General features: G+C 33.8%; 1 protein-coding gene across 4 annotated transcripts in view; it reads right to left on the reverse strand.

The window, feature by feature from the left end:
- The window catches only part of EPHA5 (EPH receptor A5), a 345,340-nt gene that overhangs the window by 311,968 nt on the left and 13,910 nt on the right, over positions 1–19,462 (reverse strand). For all 4 annotated transcript variants that reach the window (XM_038556196.1, XM_038556194.1, XM_038556195.1 and 1 more), the window contains exon 2: positions 682–746. In XM_038556196.1, the coding sequence (XP_038412124.1) occupies positions 682–720 (39 nt within the window). In that variant the 5' untranslated portion in view covers positions 721–746. The remainder of the gene's footprint in view (positions 1–681; positions 747–19,462) is intronic.

Raw genomic sequence — 19,462 nt, forward strand, 5'->3', positions numbered from 1 at the left:
TAAAAGATAGTTAAATATTAAAGTTATCAGATAATAAAAATCTCTCAGAATCTGAATTTTTCTTAATATAATAGTCATGCAATATAGTTAATATTTTCTCTGTGATATAATGATTCTGACAGAATATTTTACTTACATTCATTTTCCATCTGCTAATATAGATGTATTTTTAATTGAGCAGAAGATAATAGAATACTTTTTAATATGTATTGTTAGTATTATACATTAATATGCATATTGGTTTAAAAACATCTTTACCTAATTTTTGCCCAAAATATTTTATTTCTAATGTACACCAGTAAAATAAACTACTAGCAAAGTCAACTGCTGTTTATAAAATTCTTCCAATGAAGCACCTTTTCTGAAAGGTTTTAGTGAAGAAAAAGCCAAGAATTGAAAGAAAACCTTTGACTGATGACTGACTTGATAGTCTGAGAAACTTTTAAACTCAGAAAATTTGAAGGAATTTCTTATATTATTTTCATTCCCCAATGTAGTGAATAAAATAGAAAATAAATTGTGTTTGAATCAACACTGGTCATTGACATATTAACTTTTATTTCCTATTCAATATACCCAGGATAACAGCAAATCAAAATATGTTCAGTGAATTTTCATGTGTGCCATTTAACATGATGTCTACTCAGCTTAAGTTGTAGGGAAAATTTCATAAAGGCTTACCCCATTTTTTGGAAAAGCAATCCATCCCAAGTCCCCCATGACAGTACGTGAATCCAATAAATTCACTGAAAGAAAAAGAACACAAAACTGAGTCAAGTGTATAAAAAAGCATCACTATGTTTGTAGCGTTATTAAAGTGCATATTTCTTACATAACTGGAATTAAATTAAGTATTCATTATCATGAACATAAGAGTTATAATTTAATGAAAGCATTATTTGGATGCAGAAGAACAAGTAATTTTGAATAAACATTTGGGGAACAATTACAACAAAAATACATAAACAAGTCATTACTCTAAGTGTTCTTTTTTGTCAAACAAGAATTAAAGGAAAATAGTAAAAAGGAAAAGAAAAAAAAATGAAGGTCTATAGAAAACCATAAGGACTATGCCACTCCTTAAAAGGCTCTCAATTTGGGGATTAAACTGCCATAAATTTGTGACTAAATATATTATATTTTCTCCTGGAAAGGTATTATGAAGCAATTAACAAATAATTTACATTGAATAGAAATAAACTATCCCCAAGCTTATAAGATTTTTTTGTGATATTAACCAAAATCTGTAATCCAAATTACAAGTTAAGAAATAAATTTACACACCTCTCATCAAGCCAATAAAATTATAGCAGCTCTCAGGGTTGTTGCCAGAGTTATGTGTCCACTGCATTCCCAAAAATATCTTCTACTTACAAATAACCATAGTCCACAATGTGCTTCTTAGGGAACTATCAGCTACATTTTTGAAATGCAACCTCAACTATGGCTGGATATCCTAAAATATTTGGAACTCCCAGAATGGAAGTCTAAATATGATTACTACAAAAGGAAGCCATGAAAGCGTGTGTACACACACATGCACCCACAGTCACACACACACACACACACACACACACACACACACACACACACTGTTTATACTTCAACAGGTTTATCTACTGATCGCCTCCCTACATCCCCCAAATTAAACTAGTTTATAGGATGCTGAGTAGGCAAACTGCTTCAGACCTGGATCACAGATCATTATTTTTCCAACCTATTATGCCTATCCCAAGTGATCTACCTGGCCCAGCAGATAGCTAAACCACTATAAATGAGCAGGGTGTAAGTACCCAAAAGGGAAACAACTGGGTTATCCCTAGTCAGAGATTACTGAAGCTTCCTTATCATACATTCAAAAACCACTACTTTGAAATGCTACCAATTCTTAAAAAAAAAAAAAAAAAAAAGGTTCTATCTTTAAGTATAAAGCTAGAGTGAGTACTAAAGTCGTAATAGTTGATAGGCTGAGAAATGTGTTACGACACTCCCAAAAGAAAATATAAGATAAAATTATTGCAACCAAGGCAATTAGGATCACAATTGAAATGAAAATTTTCTACCTACTATAGAAATTATATGCATTTAAGCCTCATTATCCATTGGTTTATTTCTTTTTTTCAAAAGATTTTATTTATTTATTCATAAGAGACAGAGAAAGACAGAGGCAGAAACATAGGCAGAGGGAGAAGAAGGCTCCCCTCAGGGGGCCCGACATGGGACTCAATCCCAGGACCCTGGGATCACACCCTGCACCAAAAGCAGTCACTCAAACGCTGAGCCACCAAGGCGTCCTTCCATTGGTTTATTTCAAGTAACATATGCAAACATATATATCTCATACACTACGTTAACAGTCTATAATACTGGTTACATAAAAATAAATCACAAGTTTAAAACTTTCAGAAAACACAGAAATATACTCAATACCATATATATATGACAGCCTTCTATGATGTGTGTGTATTTAATATACTCAGATTCTGATCTCTTTAACTCTAAAACAGTCCATGTCTATAGAATGTTTGTATCATCTTTAGCCTACACATATCAGAGTGGCTTTATAGAATAATAAAATAAATAATCTGTTGGATTATTCTTTTTAGAAGAAATTGGCCTAGCTGAAAACTATTGTTTAAAACAGTGAAAACCAAAAAAAAAAAAAAAAGAAAAACCAAACTGTTTCATTACTGCCTGACCTTGCAAATCTACCAGTCATCCCAGTAAATCTATTTTTTTTTATCTAGATCCATACTCTTTTTACTCTATTGTTGGCTTTTCTAGTTTCCATGGGAATAAAGCTACATTAAACTTAAATGTCCTTGTCCTCATTTTGGATTTTCTGGGACACTGGGGCTATGTCTAGACATGACTAAATACCAGGGGAGTGCAGAACCTAAATCATTATGTTTATTCATCCTTATGATTCATTTGATTCACCTTTGATATTGAGCAGCAACATATCTGTGTAGACCTGATAAAGTAGAGCAAATCAGCAAGCTAAAGGCCTTTTACTATGATGGCAGTCGAAGTGAACTTAATCCTGCAGTGGCAAACTGATGTGAATAGGAATTCTAGGAATTCATAACTAGCCTGCCATGAGAAACACCACATTCCTTGTAGACCTCTTAGTAACATGTGCATCTTCAAAGATTCATTATTACCAACAGAAGTCCAGATGTCTTTCTAAAATTTTCTTTCTAAAATTTAGTTGCCCTCACTTGAATTAACTTTAATCTAAATTACTATTCTTAACTCTTCTTTGGCTTCACACATATATGTATGTGAAATTAAATGAACTGAATACAAAATACCAGCTTAGCTGTTAATACATTTATTAAGAATTTTCAACATTGGCATATATTACTAAACATATGAAAATACAATAAAAATGTGCATTATCTTTCTAATGATGATCTTGTCAAACGTTTTCCTTCAAAGAAATAGGTTAGGAGGTATATAAGAAATACATGTATGTCACTTCCCTCTAACTGTCCAAAATTGTTTTTGTTTTGGAAACAGATGTTTTCATAAAATTCACAAAGCAAAGAAGATACTTATGCATATGATTACTAAATTGGAAATTTTAAAAAGAGTAAAATTAGATGTTTCAGGCAATTACTTGCCAATTACTATATTATAATTTTGTTCATATAATTCAGAGGAAATTGGAATTTGATGCCTCAGGAAAAATAATTAAAATTATAGTTAGATATGTAGAGATATTAATATAGAGATAGAAATATAGGGATATATGTAGATATATAGATGTACAGATATCAGAATATAGAGAATGTTAGATTTCAGATACCTCCAAGTTCTGCACATGCTACTTTAGCTGTCTTAAATGTCCTTCCTCTTTTTTGAACTGCTAACTTCATTTGTCCAACAAAACATATTTCAGGAACTGTTTTCTCTAAGAAGCCATCTATCTCTCTTCTTCATTCTTAAATCTAGATAAGGCACTATTACTAGATAGTCTATTAGCACCCAATTATGATCTCCAAAACACTGAATACACAGAATTGTATTGTTCACTTAAAAGAATACCATGTTTGACTCATCCTTATGAACCAAGCCTGCACTCAGAAGAGCTGAATTGCTGTTTGTCTTATTAATGAATCATTTGGTCAGTGGGCAGATCAGGAGGATGTGTCTGTATCAACATACACCAGTGACTCTCAACATGGGCATCTGATAATGTCTGGAGACATTTCTGATTGTCAAAACTGGAGGATGGGAGGAGTATTTGCTACTGGCTTCTCACAGGAAGAAACCAGGTATGCAGCTAAGCATTTCTCAATGCTCAGCAAAACTCCCTCACCCCCCACTAGAGAATTATCTGGCTTAGATTTCACTAACGACAGGGTTAAGAATCCCTGGTATACCCCTATGATGATACACTTTCACATTCATTGTGTAGTACAGCATTTGCATGATTCTCATTAATAGAAGTTAGCATATTTGAAGGCATTCCTAATAAATTAAAATACTATTATTTAAGGAAATAAGAGTAATAAAAATTGAAATCGTATTTAGGGGCAAATAGATTATTCTTATTACCTAACACTCTTAAGTCATTTTTCATATAACTAATATAGCTGTTGTTATAAGTATTCTTATTTATGCCCTAATAATTCGTCAACATTCATGACAGCATGCTTGAAAAAACACTATGACACTGATATTATCAATGCCTCCATTCCCCCCACTAAAACTACTTACATAAAAAAGCAGAAGTTTAGACATAGGGTATATATAAATGGGAATTTTCAGAAGTTCATTACCCGATTTCATTACTGAATTTATTAAAAGGGGAGATTGGCAGTAATGGAGCACAGTCACTAAGTATCTTCTGTGCAACAATTACAGTAATTAAATTGTTCTGAACAGTATATATGCTTGTTGTAAATTGCAATGAATACACAATGAGTATTGATCTTCATTGTACAACTTAATTAAAACTTGTCTGGGAGAAGCCACTAATGAATATAATTAGAGGGAATGTTTGATACCACAGTTACTCTGGAAGACATTAATTAGGTATCAGAAATTTTATGGAAAATGTTTTTATTCTATTATTTATATTTTAAAATAAAACCACACTATTAAACAGAAAGATAATCTTCAAGGTCATTTCCCTCATTATTTTATAATTACAATGAAGATGGGCATATTAGTTGGTATACTCGTCAGTAATTAAGAAGACTGATTCTCCAGGAGAAACAACTCTTCAGGGGTCAATGAGTATATAGTCTATTACAAATTCCTAAAGTTAATATAGGAAAAAAAATTCACTAATACAGGAACTTTTAAATAAGTAAAAATAAGTTATCTATCCAACCAAATAATAGATTATAAGTGAAACTAATTAGAAATAATCAAGTATACTTTTATTACTACATACTGATAATTTTAATGCTTTCTTGAACAAACAGAAAAGCTTTTCAAGAATTTACTTTCAGAACAGTCACAGAGTTGCTAACATTCTTTTGGTTGGGATTCAAGGGCGGGGAAGGAAAGGACAGAATGGCTAAAATGTAATATGCATAAGAAGATTTCTAAATTCTCAACCTCACAATTCTAACAAAGATTAATTTGAGTTAATAATTCAAATATGCTCTTCAATGATTATAACTTTCAAATATTCATAACTTTCCGTGTATCATTGTGACTCCATATCTTCCTCCTTAACATCTTGCTAATATTAGTCATCAAAAGCAGAAACAAATTTATTAGATTCTCTAGGAAAATAATACATTGGGATGAAGGTGTTTTGAAACTTTAAAGAGTCAAAAGTCAGCTCAAGGACATTCAATCCCAGCACCATTAGTTGGACAAGACCTTGAATGTGTGATCCTTGATAACATGAAGGTAAAATAGAGTGCCAGTGGCATATTTATACTCTTACATTGTTTCTGTTTTTCCCATAATCTTTACACAAACAAACAAAAACAATTGTAAGGGTAGTTGGACCTTTACCACAGTATGAAGAGAGAATACTTTAGATTAGTAGCAGATAGGACGGCACTACTCTTCCTCAAAGGCAGTGAATCAAAGTCCGGTTGCCAACAGTAGAATTTTGACTGATGCTTGCTTATTGATTTCCATTTAACAATATCAGAAAAGCTACTGGATTCAATTATAGCACACATTTTACTGATCTGTGGGAATAAACCCCAGATGTACAGCTGTCCAGCCTCTCTCCATAGTCCCAATCAGCACAGATGTGATTTCTTGCTTCCAGGCTAAATTTTATAATTTGACAACTGCTGCAGGGAACAAAGAACAGTTGACAATATGAATGCAGGGAAAGAGTACATGTGTTTCCCATTGGAAAACTAAATTTGTAAATTTGGTAAAAATTATAACTTTAGGAGTGTTATGTAGATTTCTGGCACCCCTCTACTTGAAGGTAAAAATCCATAACCAACAGTATTTCAGCAGATGATGAATGTGAGAATTTTTTTTCAATTCTGAGCAACCAATGTGCATAAACTTTTACAAAAAAATAATATGAAGAAGGGAATTTATTCAGTGCATATTATGTGCCAGATATTCTATCAAGTAAAATATATATTCTTTCATTTTATCTTCACAACAAAACTATAGGCTCAATAAGAACACTGATGGGGCACCTGGATGGCTCAGTCAGTTAAGTGTCTGCCTTTCACTCTGGTTATTATCTCAGGGCCTTGGGATCAAGCCCTGTGTCGGGCTCCCTGCTAAGGGGGGCAGTCTGCTTCTTCCTCTGCCTCTTCCACCCTTTTCATGCATTCACTCGTGCTCTCTCTCTCTCTCTCAAATAAAAAAATTAAATAAAAAAAAAAACCCACTGATAGTTTCCAGTCTCATTTAGAGCCCAGAAGGGAAATCAAGGAAAGAAGAAAGCAAGAAGCAATACTTGAAGTCTTAATGACAACCACAAGCACTTCTTCTGGCTTCCTGCATCCAAGTCCCTTATTTAGAGCCTAGATCTAAAATACTTTGATTACACCTATCTTTCTCTCTGGATACCCAAAGGCCGTATCTAAACCCTAATTATGAATGAATTTACTTTATTTGTACATGAACTATGGCTGCAGAACACTGCTTGAGAAAAAACTAATAATCAATTATACAAATAAATATAAAATATATATTATAAATTAACAGTGACCTCAAGTAGGTCATCAACATTATCTAATAAATATACCCTTTGGGAAGTCAGGTCTCTCATAAATTAACCACAAAATATTTTGTAAAATTTTGGTTAAAGCTTTAAAAATACACCTCATATTCTCTTCCAGCTAATACCCTCTTCTAAATTCAGATTATTAAATGAGTTGTCAACATTCCTATCTATTTCTGCATATTCTCTTCATTATTTAACTGACTGCAATTTGGATTCAAATCCACTATTTTACCAAAACGTCTGTTACCAAATTGATTTGTGATAATCATGTAGCTCTGAGTTCCTAATTTGCCAGCATTTGGCCATGACACCACCCATGGACAAACTCTCTCATCTTTTATCTTCAATGGCAACTTATTTCTGTGATTTTCTTCTACTTCTCTGGCTATTTGTTTCCATTATAAACTACTCTTCCTATGTCACCCTTCAAACCTTGGTTTTGATTAATACTCTATTTTTGTAGATCATTTTCACTTCTCACTCTATACCAATGATTCTTGACTAGAACTTAACATAGGAATAAAAATAAAAGAAGCTCTCTGAAAGAATAAATGGCTTGGCACTAGTCTGTACATACTGAATTAGACTATTTAGGATGGAAAATGGTTAGTAAATCTTTTATTGGTTAGTTGCTTGCTTTAAAGGTGGTATCAGCATATATCCTTACACAAGGAGCCCTGTAGAGGGGCTCTGGAATTTCTGTCTTCAGTTATAATGTAGATGTTAATGACCCCACAAATCCATATACTTTGTCTATTTCTTCCTCTTGAAATTCTGATCAATTTATAAAACTGCCTACCAGTTTTTAACACATTCATGATATGTAGTCATCCCCAAATGAACAAAGTACTTATCCTGCATGAGAAAAGCAAATATCACCTCCCATAGTCCCTATTTTAGTGAATGCAATGCCATAGAACTACTTGCTCTATTCAGAAATCAGTGAATCATCTTTGTATTCCTTCACCTTCACTCCCACATTGAATCAATGATAAAATCCCACCCAATCTAACTATATACTATATCTAACTCCCTGAACTGGTTGTTGTGTTTCATTCTACAGCATAACTAATCCAGCCAAATTCTCACCATAATTTTTCACTTGTCTCCACTAGTGTCTCAGTAGAAAGACATGATACCTGACAATTTCTTCAAAATACTACTCTTAGAAAGATCTTTCTAAGCAACCAATATGATCATGTCACCCTCCTACTTTAAATTTTATAGTTTTCACTTTTTTTTAATATAAATCTTTCCAGGATTGGTCTCTATTTTCCTCCCAGTTTCATTCAGGCTTTTCCTTCCTTCCTCATCCACAATTTGGCAATACTGAACTTATTTTCAGTTCCATTATGTGGACTCACTATTGATTCAGTTCTGTCCAATGAGCTGTGAAGGTGATCTGAAGAGAAGGCAGTTTTTGAGAAGAAAATATTAGAAAAGGAAACTCCTGGCTACTTTGAAAGTTGCCGGGTGTGGGTGTATTTCCTGGAACTAATGCAGCCATCTAGAGAAAATAAGGCGAATCAGCAAAGAGCAAAACCTAGAGATTAAGGTTGGCAGAGTGAAGGGATGGGAAGTATCTAGTTCCAAATTATATCATAGAGTAGCTAATCTATCTAAATTTGAAACTTGCTTCTCTTAGGACTTTCTGTTATGTCAGAAAAGAAATCAATTTTGTTGCTTAATCCACTGAGGAAGTGATTTGCTGTTACTTGCAGGGGAAGACATTCTTACTGATACAATTGCTAAATGGCAGAATTTGAAGGCAAACTCCAGTCTCTTTTATTCCAGAGTCTGTTCTCCTATCATCATGCCTTGAAACTTCTAATAGTCTCTTAGGAGAATTCCAATAACATTCCCATGTGAGTTACTTAAACTCAGATTAGAAGTGATACCTAAATTGACCTTTGTTGGGGCGTCTGGGTGGCTCAGTTAGTTAAAGAGTCCGACTTTTCATTTTGACTCAGGTCATGATCTCAGGATTGAGGAAACTGAGCCTGGTTTGGGCTCCATGTTGAGGGTGAAGCTTGCTTGGGATTCCCTCTGCCCCTCCCTTCCCCTTTCTCTAAAAAAAAAAAAAAGACTTTTGTTGTTCCTTTCAATCTTATTATGCCTAGTTGTGGACCATGAAGAACAAGTATTGCCTTTAATTGCTTCAAAATTGGGATCCCTGGGTGGCTCAATGGTTTAGCACCTGCCTTTGGCCTGGGGCATGATCCTGAAGTCCCGGGATCGAATCCCACATCAGACTTCCTGCATGTAGCCTGCTTCTTCCTCTGCCTGTGTCTCTGTGTCTCTCATAAATAAGTAAATAAAATATTTCAAAATAGTTTCTCCTCTGTTCATCTTGTTACTTTTATATTTTTTTGTTCATTTTGTTTCAAAATATTTTTCATCATTATAAAGAGAAGTTTTAGCTGCTGTTCTTTGAACATTAAACAGTAGAATTTCAGACTATGAAGCATAAAACTCTGAAAGGAGCAAAACTTAATCAGAATTGTATACTAAAGATTTGTGAATTGTTAATATACTCTAAAATATAAACCCAGGGAGATGGAAGAGAGCAATTCAGAATTAGTATCCATTGGTGATTCCGCACAAAGTTTTTAGGCAAAAGTAACACTGAAATCCACTGACAGCTAAATTATGACTAATGAGCAGTCTGTTACATTCACAGGACACATGGTATAAAGAGAGCAAAACCATATGGTTTTCAGCAGCTACCTTGTCAGGTGTGGTAACCAAACTTGTCAAATTTTACATATTGTTTTTCTTCTAAAGAGAAAAGTCAACATTAGATGACATAACAGGCTTGAAAATCATCACATCACAGAATACACTCATTTAATAGCTGCTTAGTTCCACACCACACTGTATATATAAGAAGCTATTTCTTACAAAATAGTGTAAATCTTCAACACTTGAAATAAATGTGCTTATTCACAATTCACTTTTTGAATGGTTTGCTGCACAGAGAATAGTCATTAATTCTATGGTTCCAGTTTGCTACTATGTAAGCTTATAGAAATGATTTTACTTTGAGGGATTCAATTTTTATATCTATAATATCAGTGATTGACACTAATAAAATTATATGTGTCTATGCTTAATATATAGTATATCACTTAGTCTTAACAGTGATCCTTTGATATGTTTTTCCTCCATTTTTCAGATAAGGAAATTGAAGTTGAGAAAAGTTAAATAGGGTAGTGGTCCAAGGTCCCAGAGCTAATAAGCACATAGCTGGAATATAAATCCAAGTCATATCTAACTCCAAAGCTCTTTCTTTTGCTTCTATATCACACTTTCCTGATGTTGGGCTTGCTGAATCCAAAGGTTTCAAAGGTTTACTCCTTTGAAACTCTTAACTCCTATATCTCAATGTGTTTTATTAAATCAGTGAATTGTGAATCGTATGTTACAAAAGCCAGCATCTACCATAACATTTTAATAGTACTGTATGTAAGATGAAAATCTTCAAATATATTAACCTAAACAGGAGAGACATTAGTTTTTCCTGGGCAAGTTAGAGTTCAGTATCAAGTTTCCAACAAGATTCAGGTAAGTTACAAGTTTGGTATCAAATTTCCAAAGATTCAGCTAAGTTACAAGGTTCTTGAAAGTGAAAGGGTAAGCAACAAAGTAATTATGAACCTCTTTTCTAGATTTTTATTATTCATTATGCTTTACACATGTTAATTGGGGGCAAAACAGGGCATATATTTGTTTAACTATACTTTGTCCTTAGACGTCAAAAAACACATAAAAATAGAATGGAAAATATATGCAAAGCTAAATCTTTGTTTTCAAGGCATCCTTATCCCAGTCCCTAATTATCCCTAATGCTTGACTGAAATACCACAAACTGCAAAACAATCTATATAATCATTAGTTTTCAAGCCTTCAGGGTAGGATAAATGATGATTGGATCTGAACATGAACTAAAACAGGAACTTGCACAAATTCACAGTATGCATTTTAAAGTGATGGCATTTCCAAAAAGATGAGGAAAAAAAAAAACTGAGTAGCCCAGTAGCCCCTTTTTTGTAAAATGAAAAGTGACCCAAATTTTTGTTGTCAACTTTAGTCACTATGCTTATGCCAGTCTTTCCAGCTTCATTAAAATTTAATGCTGCTGTAAAGCCTACATAAAGATTCTTTATTATCTGAAACAGAAAAAAAATGGTATTACAAAAAAAAATCTTTGGGTAATGATTTATCATGAAAAACTAGTCAAAATGAATAGCAATACAGACAGAAGTACAAATAAATCTTGTGGCCAATAATTTAAGTGGCTGAATATAAACATTTTAGTATCCAGCCATAGTCACTCAACTCAAAATAGCTAGCAGCATACATGAAGAAAGGAAAGTAAATTTTACGTCAGTTTATTAAATACAATGAATTATCTATCTTAGCAGGTTATAAGATTATCTAGTAGCAGTCATTTTTACCTAGTTAACCCAGTCCTTAAGTCTATTTTTTGGTCAAAATATAACCTCAGAATTTGGCTATTTCTCCTTTTACAAAGGCATAAAAAGAAAGGAAGAAAAGAAATAAAGTAATAGTACTTTCACTTTTCTGTAGTATTGTCAAAGATGCTTTTCAGGCTATTAAATATTTACATTCTTTCTCCTTTCTTGGTATCAAATTCTTACTATGTTTGGAGTAGCAATATGCCTAGCACCATACAACAGGTCATGATTGTCCTTATCCAATAATGATAGTCACGTTTCTATGATCTTAGCCTTCATTGGATCTGGTGGCCCTGTTACATAGATCTGGCCAATAATATAAAAATAGAAATCCGCTTGCCAGTTTCTGGGAAAGTTTTGTCCTGGATGAAGGAATATTGCTGCTGGAATGATTCTTGGCTCTTCTCTTTCTCTTCTTGTTCTGAACTGGATGTGATGCTTGGAGATGTATCAGTCTTCTTGCAATCATGAGACAATAAGCTTGACAATCATTGTGGGATTTCTAAGCCAAAAATCCCACAATGATTCCAGTCCTAAAATCATAAGTCACTGAACCCATATCACCAAACTTCTACCCTTAAATTTCTTTTCCAAACATTTGAAACACAAGCCCTCTATATCTTAAATCACTGATAAACAGTTTTTCTCTGCAACCTAATACAATCCTATGTAATACAAATAATATATAAACAACTGAGAAAAAGTCTAGCTCACGGCTTTAACCTCTATTCAGTTCTATGGAAAGTGGCACCAACAATGAATGGGGGTTCACCCATTCAACAAATATTTATTTAAGCTCTATTTAAATACTAAGAACTATTCTAGGCCCTGGGGATACATTAGTGAAAAAAAAAAAAACAGGTAGTATCTTGCTGATTGTTCAACTTTTCCATTGCTTGGTCCCAAGAGTAGACACTTGCTTAAATGCGTATTACCTGTGAAATAATCCTTCCATGTCCTCTGAATCAGACATTTTTAGGGTATAATTATCTGAATTTGATATTTACAGGTATATATAAACACATTCAAAATGAGTGTAATATTTTTAAAAATGTAAAAGTTTTTTTAAAAAAATCATATACCTCAAGGATCAGTCCTGATATCAATGGCTTTATCACTGACTATATAGCAAACCATACTTAGAATATATTTTTCTTTTGCATTTTGGTATTTGCTTTTACAACTTTCTAACTTCTATCTCTATCTTACATTTTCTTATTGCATTTTATTTATATGTCACTTTTGGCCTTATCTGATTTATAAAAATACATCACTTCTAGTCTTAGCACATTTTTATGGTCTCCTTTTTGAGATTATTAACAAAAACACACTTATATAGCATTTTCTGAGTGTTAATCATTTATGTGTGCCATATATATATATATATATCAATAGATATACTAATTGTTTTTTTTTTTAAGTGTGGTGTGTCTATATCAGCATTAGGATCACCTACAGTGCCCTTTAGAAATGTAAATCCATTGGCTCCTTCTAAAAGTTACAAAATCGGGATATTAGGTGGAGCCCAGGAGACTGCATCTTAGAAAATCCCCACTACCCAAGTGATTCTTATACTCAATTCAAGTCAGAAACATTAGAACTTGGCTACGCTCCATTCAATGTGGCAAATTTACCTATAGCACAGTTGGATTATTGTGGCAATATCAAATCACCATAAGAGTCTGGAAAAGCTAACACTTAATCTTTGTATTGATTCCATTGCAGGCTGCCATCAGCCCCAGGCCACAGATCTCATTTTGTGTATCTCTGTTTGAAGTAAGGGCTCTTTAACAGAAACAAAAATCAGAATTTATCTATGGATGTTCTACAGCTTACTAGGTTCTAAACTTATAGACTTCTACAAAATTTACCTTAATGAATTTTCATTTAGTGAGTCTAGAAGGGTCCAGACGTAGTACATTTAATAATGTTTTGAGGTTGGTTGTAAGGATCACTTCTAGGTTAGGACACTAGATTTGAACTTTTGGCTCAAAGTAAACTTTACCACGATGGGGTATCTGGTTCAGTTAGCTGGTTAAACTCTCAATGTCAGTTCAGGTCACGATCTCAGTGTCCTTGGATTGAGCCCCGTGGCCAGCTCCATACGCAAAGGGAAGTCTGCTTGAGGATTCTCTCCTTCTCCCTCTGCCTCTCTCCTGCTCATGCACACACGTTCTCCCTCTCTCTCTCTCTCTCTCTCTAATAAATAAATAAATTTTAAAGTACACTTTACTACATATTATAACTTGTTTTTTGACTAGATTGTCAGAAAGCTACAAGTCAGGATCATAGTATACTGATCTCATATGCAACATTCCTTTTATATTTTAACATAGTGGTTTTCACACTCAACTCATGATGGCCAATGTGGTTCTAAAGAGACATCTCAGAGGCACAAACAGATGAAGGGAGAGAGAAATAAAAACACTGCCAGGAAACCCAACAAGTCTGTTATCTGCTTCATATATTGAGCTTCCACAGTGATTTATTTTCCATGAGTTTCTACGGCTTTAAAAAAAAGGGGGGGGGTTTGAAAACCACTACTAATATTATGTCCTTCACTTTCAACAATGTCATATTAAGAATTTATCAAATGCAAATCAGGTCCGTGTATTTTGGAATAATTCTTAAGACTATCATGGGGGTCCCTGGGTAGCTCAGTGGTTTAGCACCTGCCTTCAGCCCAGGGCGTGATCCTGGAGTCCCGGGATCAAGTCCCACGTCGGGCTCCCTGCATGGAACCTGCTTCTCCCTCTGCCTGTGTCTCTGCCTCTCTCTCTCTCTGTGTCTCTCATGAATAAATAAATAAAATCTTTAAAAAAAATACTATTATTCATGCCATTTCTCAACAACCCCAAACACAAATACCATGGTGACCAGCTTCTCTGAAATCCCAGAGTCAGGAAAAAAAAAATGTTTTTTCCTGATATAAACTGACAAGTCTTCTAGCAGGAAATAACTCTATAACAGAAAGCTTGTATGTAAATATCTCTATCTAATTGCTTTAGCATTGATGGTAGAGAGATTTTCTTGATATAAGTTTTCCATGTTTCTATATATATTGCCTATATTTATATTATTCTTATATTGATTTCTTATAAACATTATTTTTTAAATAAAACATGATTCCTTCCCCCACAAATTGTATGCATGTATAAAGTGTAAATCATAATACCAAGTGCATTCAGATAAATGTAATCTCTAGCGTAGTGGGTACAATCAAGAGCTTCAGCATCAAACTTACCTGGTTCCTACCCTGTTCCCAAATTTATTTTGTGTATGACCCAATGTATGTTACTTAATCTCCCCTAAATCCAAACTCCCACTAATAAACTAGAATAATAATACACATTTCACAGGGTTGTTATGAGAATTAGAGATTATGTAGTAATAGTCTTCATAGCAAATATCATTAGTATCCCTCCAACCTAGATAAAGATTCACTTTGAAGGATTCTTGGCTCAGTAGAATACAATACTAACCCACTGATATTTCTGATATATCTGCTAGAATTTTTATAATAAATAAAAATACATTCAAAAGGGATAGTCCATTAAGTACACTAACCAGATATTGGTTAGAATTAAATACACTAACCAAATTCTGCTTAAAAAGCCATTCATTATTACATTCTAAACTTTCTCCTTTAATAAGTTTATTTTTTAATGTAATTTTATTCACATGGTAGATCTTGCCCATTTTTCTTGCAATACTAGGAATTTCTACCAAGTTATAAATCTGAAGTGCTTCATAAAGTAAGTGCCAGTCTAAATAATCCAGGAAATCTAGAACAAATGGAAGAGTAAATCCATCCACTCTCAAGAAATGTAAACCATTAAGAAACAGATGTTTTATATGAATTGTTTTTCAAGAGATAAAATCGAACCATGCTGAAAGTAAAAAAATATATATTTTATGTTGGTTGATAGTGGCTCAGTTCGTATGACTTCTGACAATTTCTCATAAGGAAGAAAGGAAGAGAAAACCATAGCTGATTAAAGAACAAAGAAATAGGGACCACAGGATACTTACTAATTATTTTCTAGTCATGTTCTAATCAGCAGAACTTTCCTCTCATTGATGTTTTTGGTTAATTTAAAATATTCTAATGCCACATTCCTTGGTATTAAATTGTCTGGATTGGCAAAATCATACAATCTTTTAGTTGGCAAACTTCTCAGTTCAGAAAAGACTCTATAATACCAGAGATTCGAAATGCTTTAGTTATGAATTTAGGAAAACAGTTACATTGACTCTACCAACAAAACAGTAATGAGGTGACAATGGTTGTGGGTAAAAGCAATGTCTTTAAAGAAACAAAGACATGACTTAATAAAATGCATTCATTAAAAATAAATTCATAGGATGTAACATACTTTGCTGATATTCCATATGGAATATGGAATGTCAGACACTGGGATTTGCTGTCACTAAGTTTACAGACAGGCAAATCTTTCTGCATATTGATGCATGTGGTAAAGGGGAAAAAAAAAAGCTGTACTGCCAATTATCTGGAAATTAACTTGCTTTGGTTGGCAAATCATACTATCTCTGTCAGTAGGAAATTCTTAGTTCAGAAAAGAATTTTTTTCTCTGATTAACCTTTACTTTTTACATTGACTTCTATTCTGATCAAATATCAGAGCTGTACAAACAAGGAAAAACTCAATTCCAGTTCAGTGTGATAAGCTACATATGGAATAAGAATTGGTACACAATCTTAGAGAAATGGGGCGGGGGGTCCTGCCGTGTGCACCTCAGCATAATGATCAAATTACTTAGGTGAAGGAAAGACCTGAGTGTTTCCTACCAAGTATCCAGAATTCAATTACACTGAGAGCAAGAAGCCTGGGAATGGGGAGACAGGGAGAGAAGCAGCAGGAGAGGTGGGCCAGAAGCAAATCACAGAGATTTGTACTTAGGCTTAAGGACTTTAGATTTTAGCATGAGGTCACTGGAGAGCCACTAAAGGATTTACCCAGGGAGTAAACCAAGGGTTGCTTCAGCAATTGAACTAAAGTGAAGTGTTTTTCTTCTGGTATTTCCATTTACAGTAAATACTAGACAGTACCCACTAATGCAGAAAATTAGATCTTGCTAAATATAGGAGTGCGAACTCACACTACTTTTTTTAGCACATGTAATATATAACATATATGATGTTTATGAGGTATCAGAACTTTTAACAAAACACTTTATTAATGTGAATTCACTTAATTTTTCCAACATTTGTATTAATATTTCCATTTTACAAACAAGTAAGCATAGGGCCAGGGAGGTTTTCGAGCTTTCCCTAAGTCACACAGCTCTAAATGGTTCCACCAGACTCCAGAGCCTGTACTCTTTCAACTTTGTTATACTGCTTTCTAAAGTCGAGTCCTGGTTCTGCAGTTATATGACTCTTGCTTTACAACTAGTTCTGATTTTTTAATAGATCATACTTTCCTTTCTCGATTCCTTTGTTTATGACAATGATTTATCCAATGTATCTACAGGCTTTTTTAAATGAGATTCCTATAAAATAATATAGCTTAGAACATTTGATAAACTATAAAGTAATAATATAAACTACATAAGAGCGATTATAAAATATTTAATATGACTCTGTATATAAAAAGAAAAAAAAAACAACACCCAAGGGGTTGGCTTGGATAAAAGACAAAAGTAAATACATTTTTCACTGAAGCCTTCAGTCCCCTCACTTGGTAAAAGTAGTATTGCCTAAAAAATATAATACTATGAGTTAAGGCAAAACTGTGTTTTTAAAACTGCCTTCTATTCCTAAGAGAGCAAGGGGTAATGATTAGCAATAGATAACACTTTGTGAGAGAGGGATTCTCTTTTCTTTCTTTTTCTTTCTTTCTTTTTCTTTTTCTTTCTTTCTTTCTTTCTTTTTTTCTTTTCTTTCTTCTTTCTTAGCATATATTTTTTTCCAGTTTTATTGAAAAATAATTGACATATATCACTATACAGACGTAATTCATTTTATTGCACTTCACTTTATTGTATATCGTAGATATTATATATTTCATAGATCAAAGGTTTGTGGCAACTGCATCAAGCAAGTCTATCAGCAACATCTTGTCAACAGCATCTGCTCATTTTGTGTCTTTGTGTCACATTTTGGTGATTCTTGCATTATCTCAAGCTTTTTCATTATTATATTTATTACAATGATCTGTGAACAAAGATCTTTGATGTTATTGTTGTAATTATTTTGGAATGCCACAAACTACACCCACAGGGGATGGCAAATTTAAGTGATAAATGTTATGTGTGATCTGACTGCTCCTCTGACTGGCTGCACATGCTCTCTTTCCTTCTCCTCCAGCTTCCCTATTCATTGAGGCACAGCAATACTGAAATTAGGCCAGTTAATAACCCTACAGTGGTCTCTAAGTGTTCAAGTGAAAGAAAGAATTGTATATCTCTCACTGTAAATCAAAAGCTAAAAATTATTAAACTCAGTGAGGAAGGCATGTCAAAAGTGGAAACAGGACAAAAGCTAGGCCTTTTGCACAAAAGTGCTGGCCAAGTTGTGACTACAAAGGAAAATTTCTTGAAGGAAATAGCAAGTGCTATCCAGTAAAGACACCGATGATAAGAAAGCAAAATAGACTTTTTACTGATACGAAAGAAAAAATTTAGGGGTCCGGACAGAAGATTAAACCACCCACAATAGTTCCTTAAACCAAAGCAGAATCCAGAGCAAGGTCATAACTCTCTTGTATTCTCCAAAGGCTGAAAGAGATAAGGAAGCTGCAGAACAAAAGTTAGAAGCTGGCAGAGATAGTTTCTTGAGATTTAAGCAAAGAAACCCTCTCCATAACATAGAAGCAAATCACAAATCTACTGTTGGCTTGATTGTCACTCCTCTTCTTATTTGACCCCAACCAATTAAACGCCAGTGTTTCTCAACTCTCCGGCTAAGGGCAATTTTTTCTCCTACTTCTGTGCACACAGGATTAGTCAAAACGATTTTGCCCAAATTGGCCTTGACTGCGCTAACTCTTCCTCCAGTTGACAGGGATCCTATGTTCACCATGAGCACTTCATTCTTAGACAGATTTTGTACCTTTGCTGCTTTCTTGTCATCTTCATCAGAGTGATGATGTAGAAGCAGCAGTGAGTTATCCAGAAGATCAGCTAATAAGTTCATCTGTAGAAGTGCCTCTATCAAACAACAAATTTTCAATGTAGACAAACAGTCTTATATTGAAGATGTCATCTGGGACCTTCATAGTTAGAAAGGTAAAATCAATGCCTGGCTTGAAAGCTTCAAAGACAGGGTGATTCCCTTGTTACAGACTAAAACAGCTGGTGACTTATGTTGGAACCAATGCTCATTTACCATTCCCTAAATCCTAGGGCCCTTAAGATCTCCTCTGCCTGTGTTCTAGAAATGGAACAACAAAGCATGGATAACAAAGGCACATCTGTTTATAAGATGGCTTACTGAATCTTTTAAGCTCACTCTTGAAATCTACTACACAGAAAAAAAAAATTCAAAATATTACTCCTCATTGAGAATGCATGAGATTACTCAAGAACCTGATGGAGATGTACAATGAAATCAATGCTATTTCATACCTAATGATACTACAACATCCATTCTGCAGCCCATGGATCAAGGAGTAATTTTGACTTTCAAGTCTTATTATTTAAGGAATATATTTCACAATGCTGCAAAGGCTATAGATAGTGATTCCTCTGATGAATTTGGGCAAAGGAAATTGAAAGTTTACCAGAAAGGATTCATTATTCTAGATGCATTAAGAACATTCATGATTCATGGAAAGAAATCAATATA

The sequence above is a fragment of the Canis lupus genome, chromosome 13, assembly GCF_011100685.1.
Source record: "Canis lupus familiaris isolate Mischka breed German Shepherd chromosome 13, alternate assembly UU_Cfam_GSD_1.0, whole genome shotgun sequence".
In the NCBI taxonomy this organism is placed as follows: domain Eukaryota; kingdom Metazoa; phylum Chordata; class Mammalia; order Carnivora; family Canidae; genus Canis; species Canis lupus.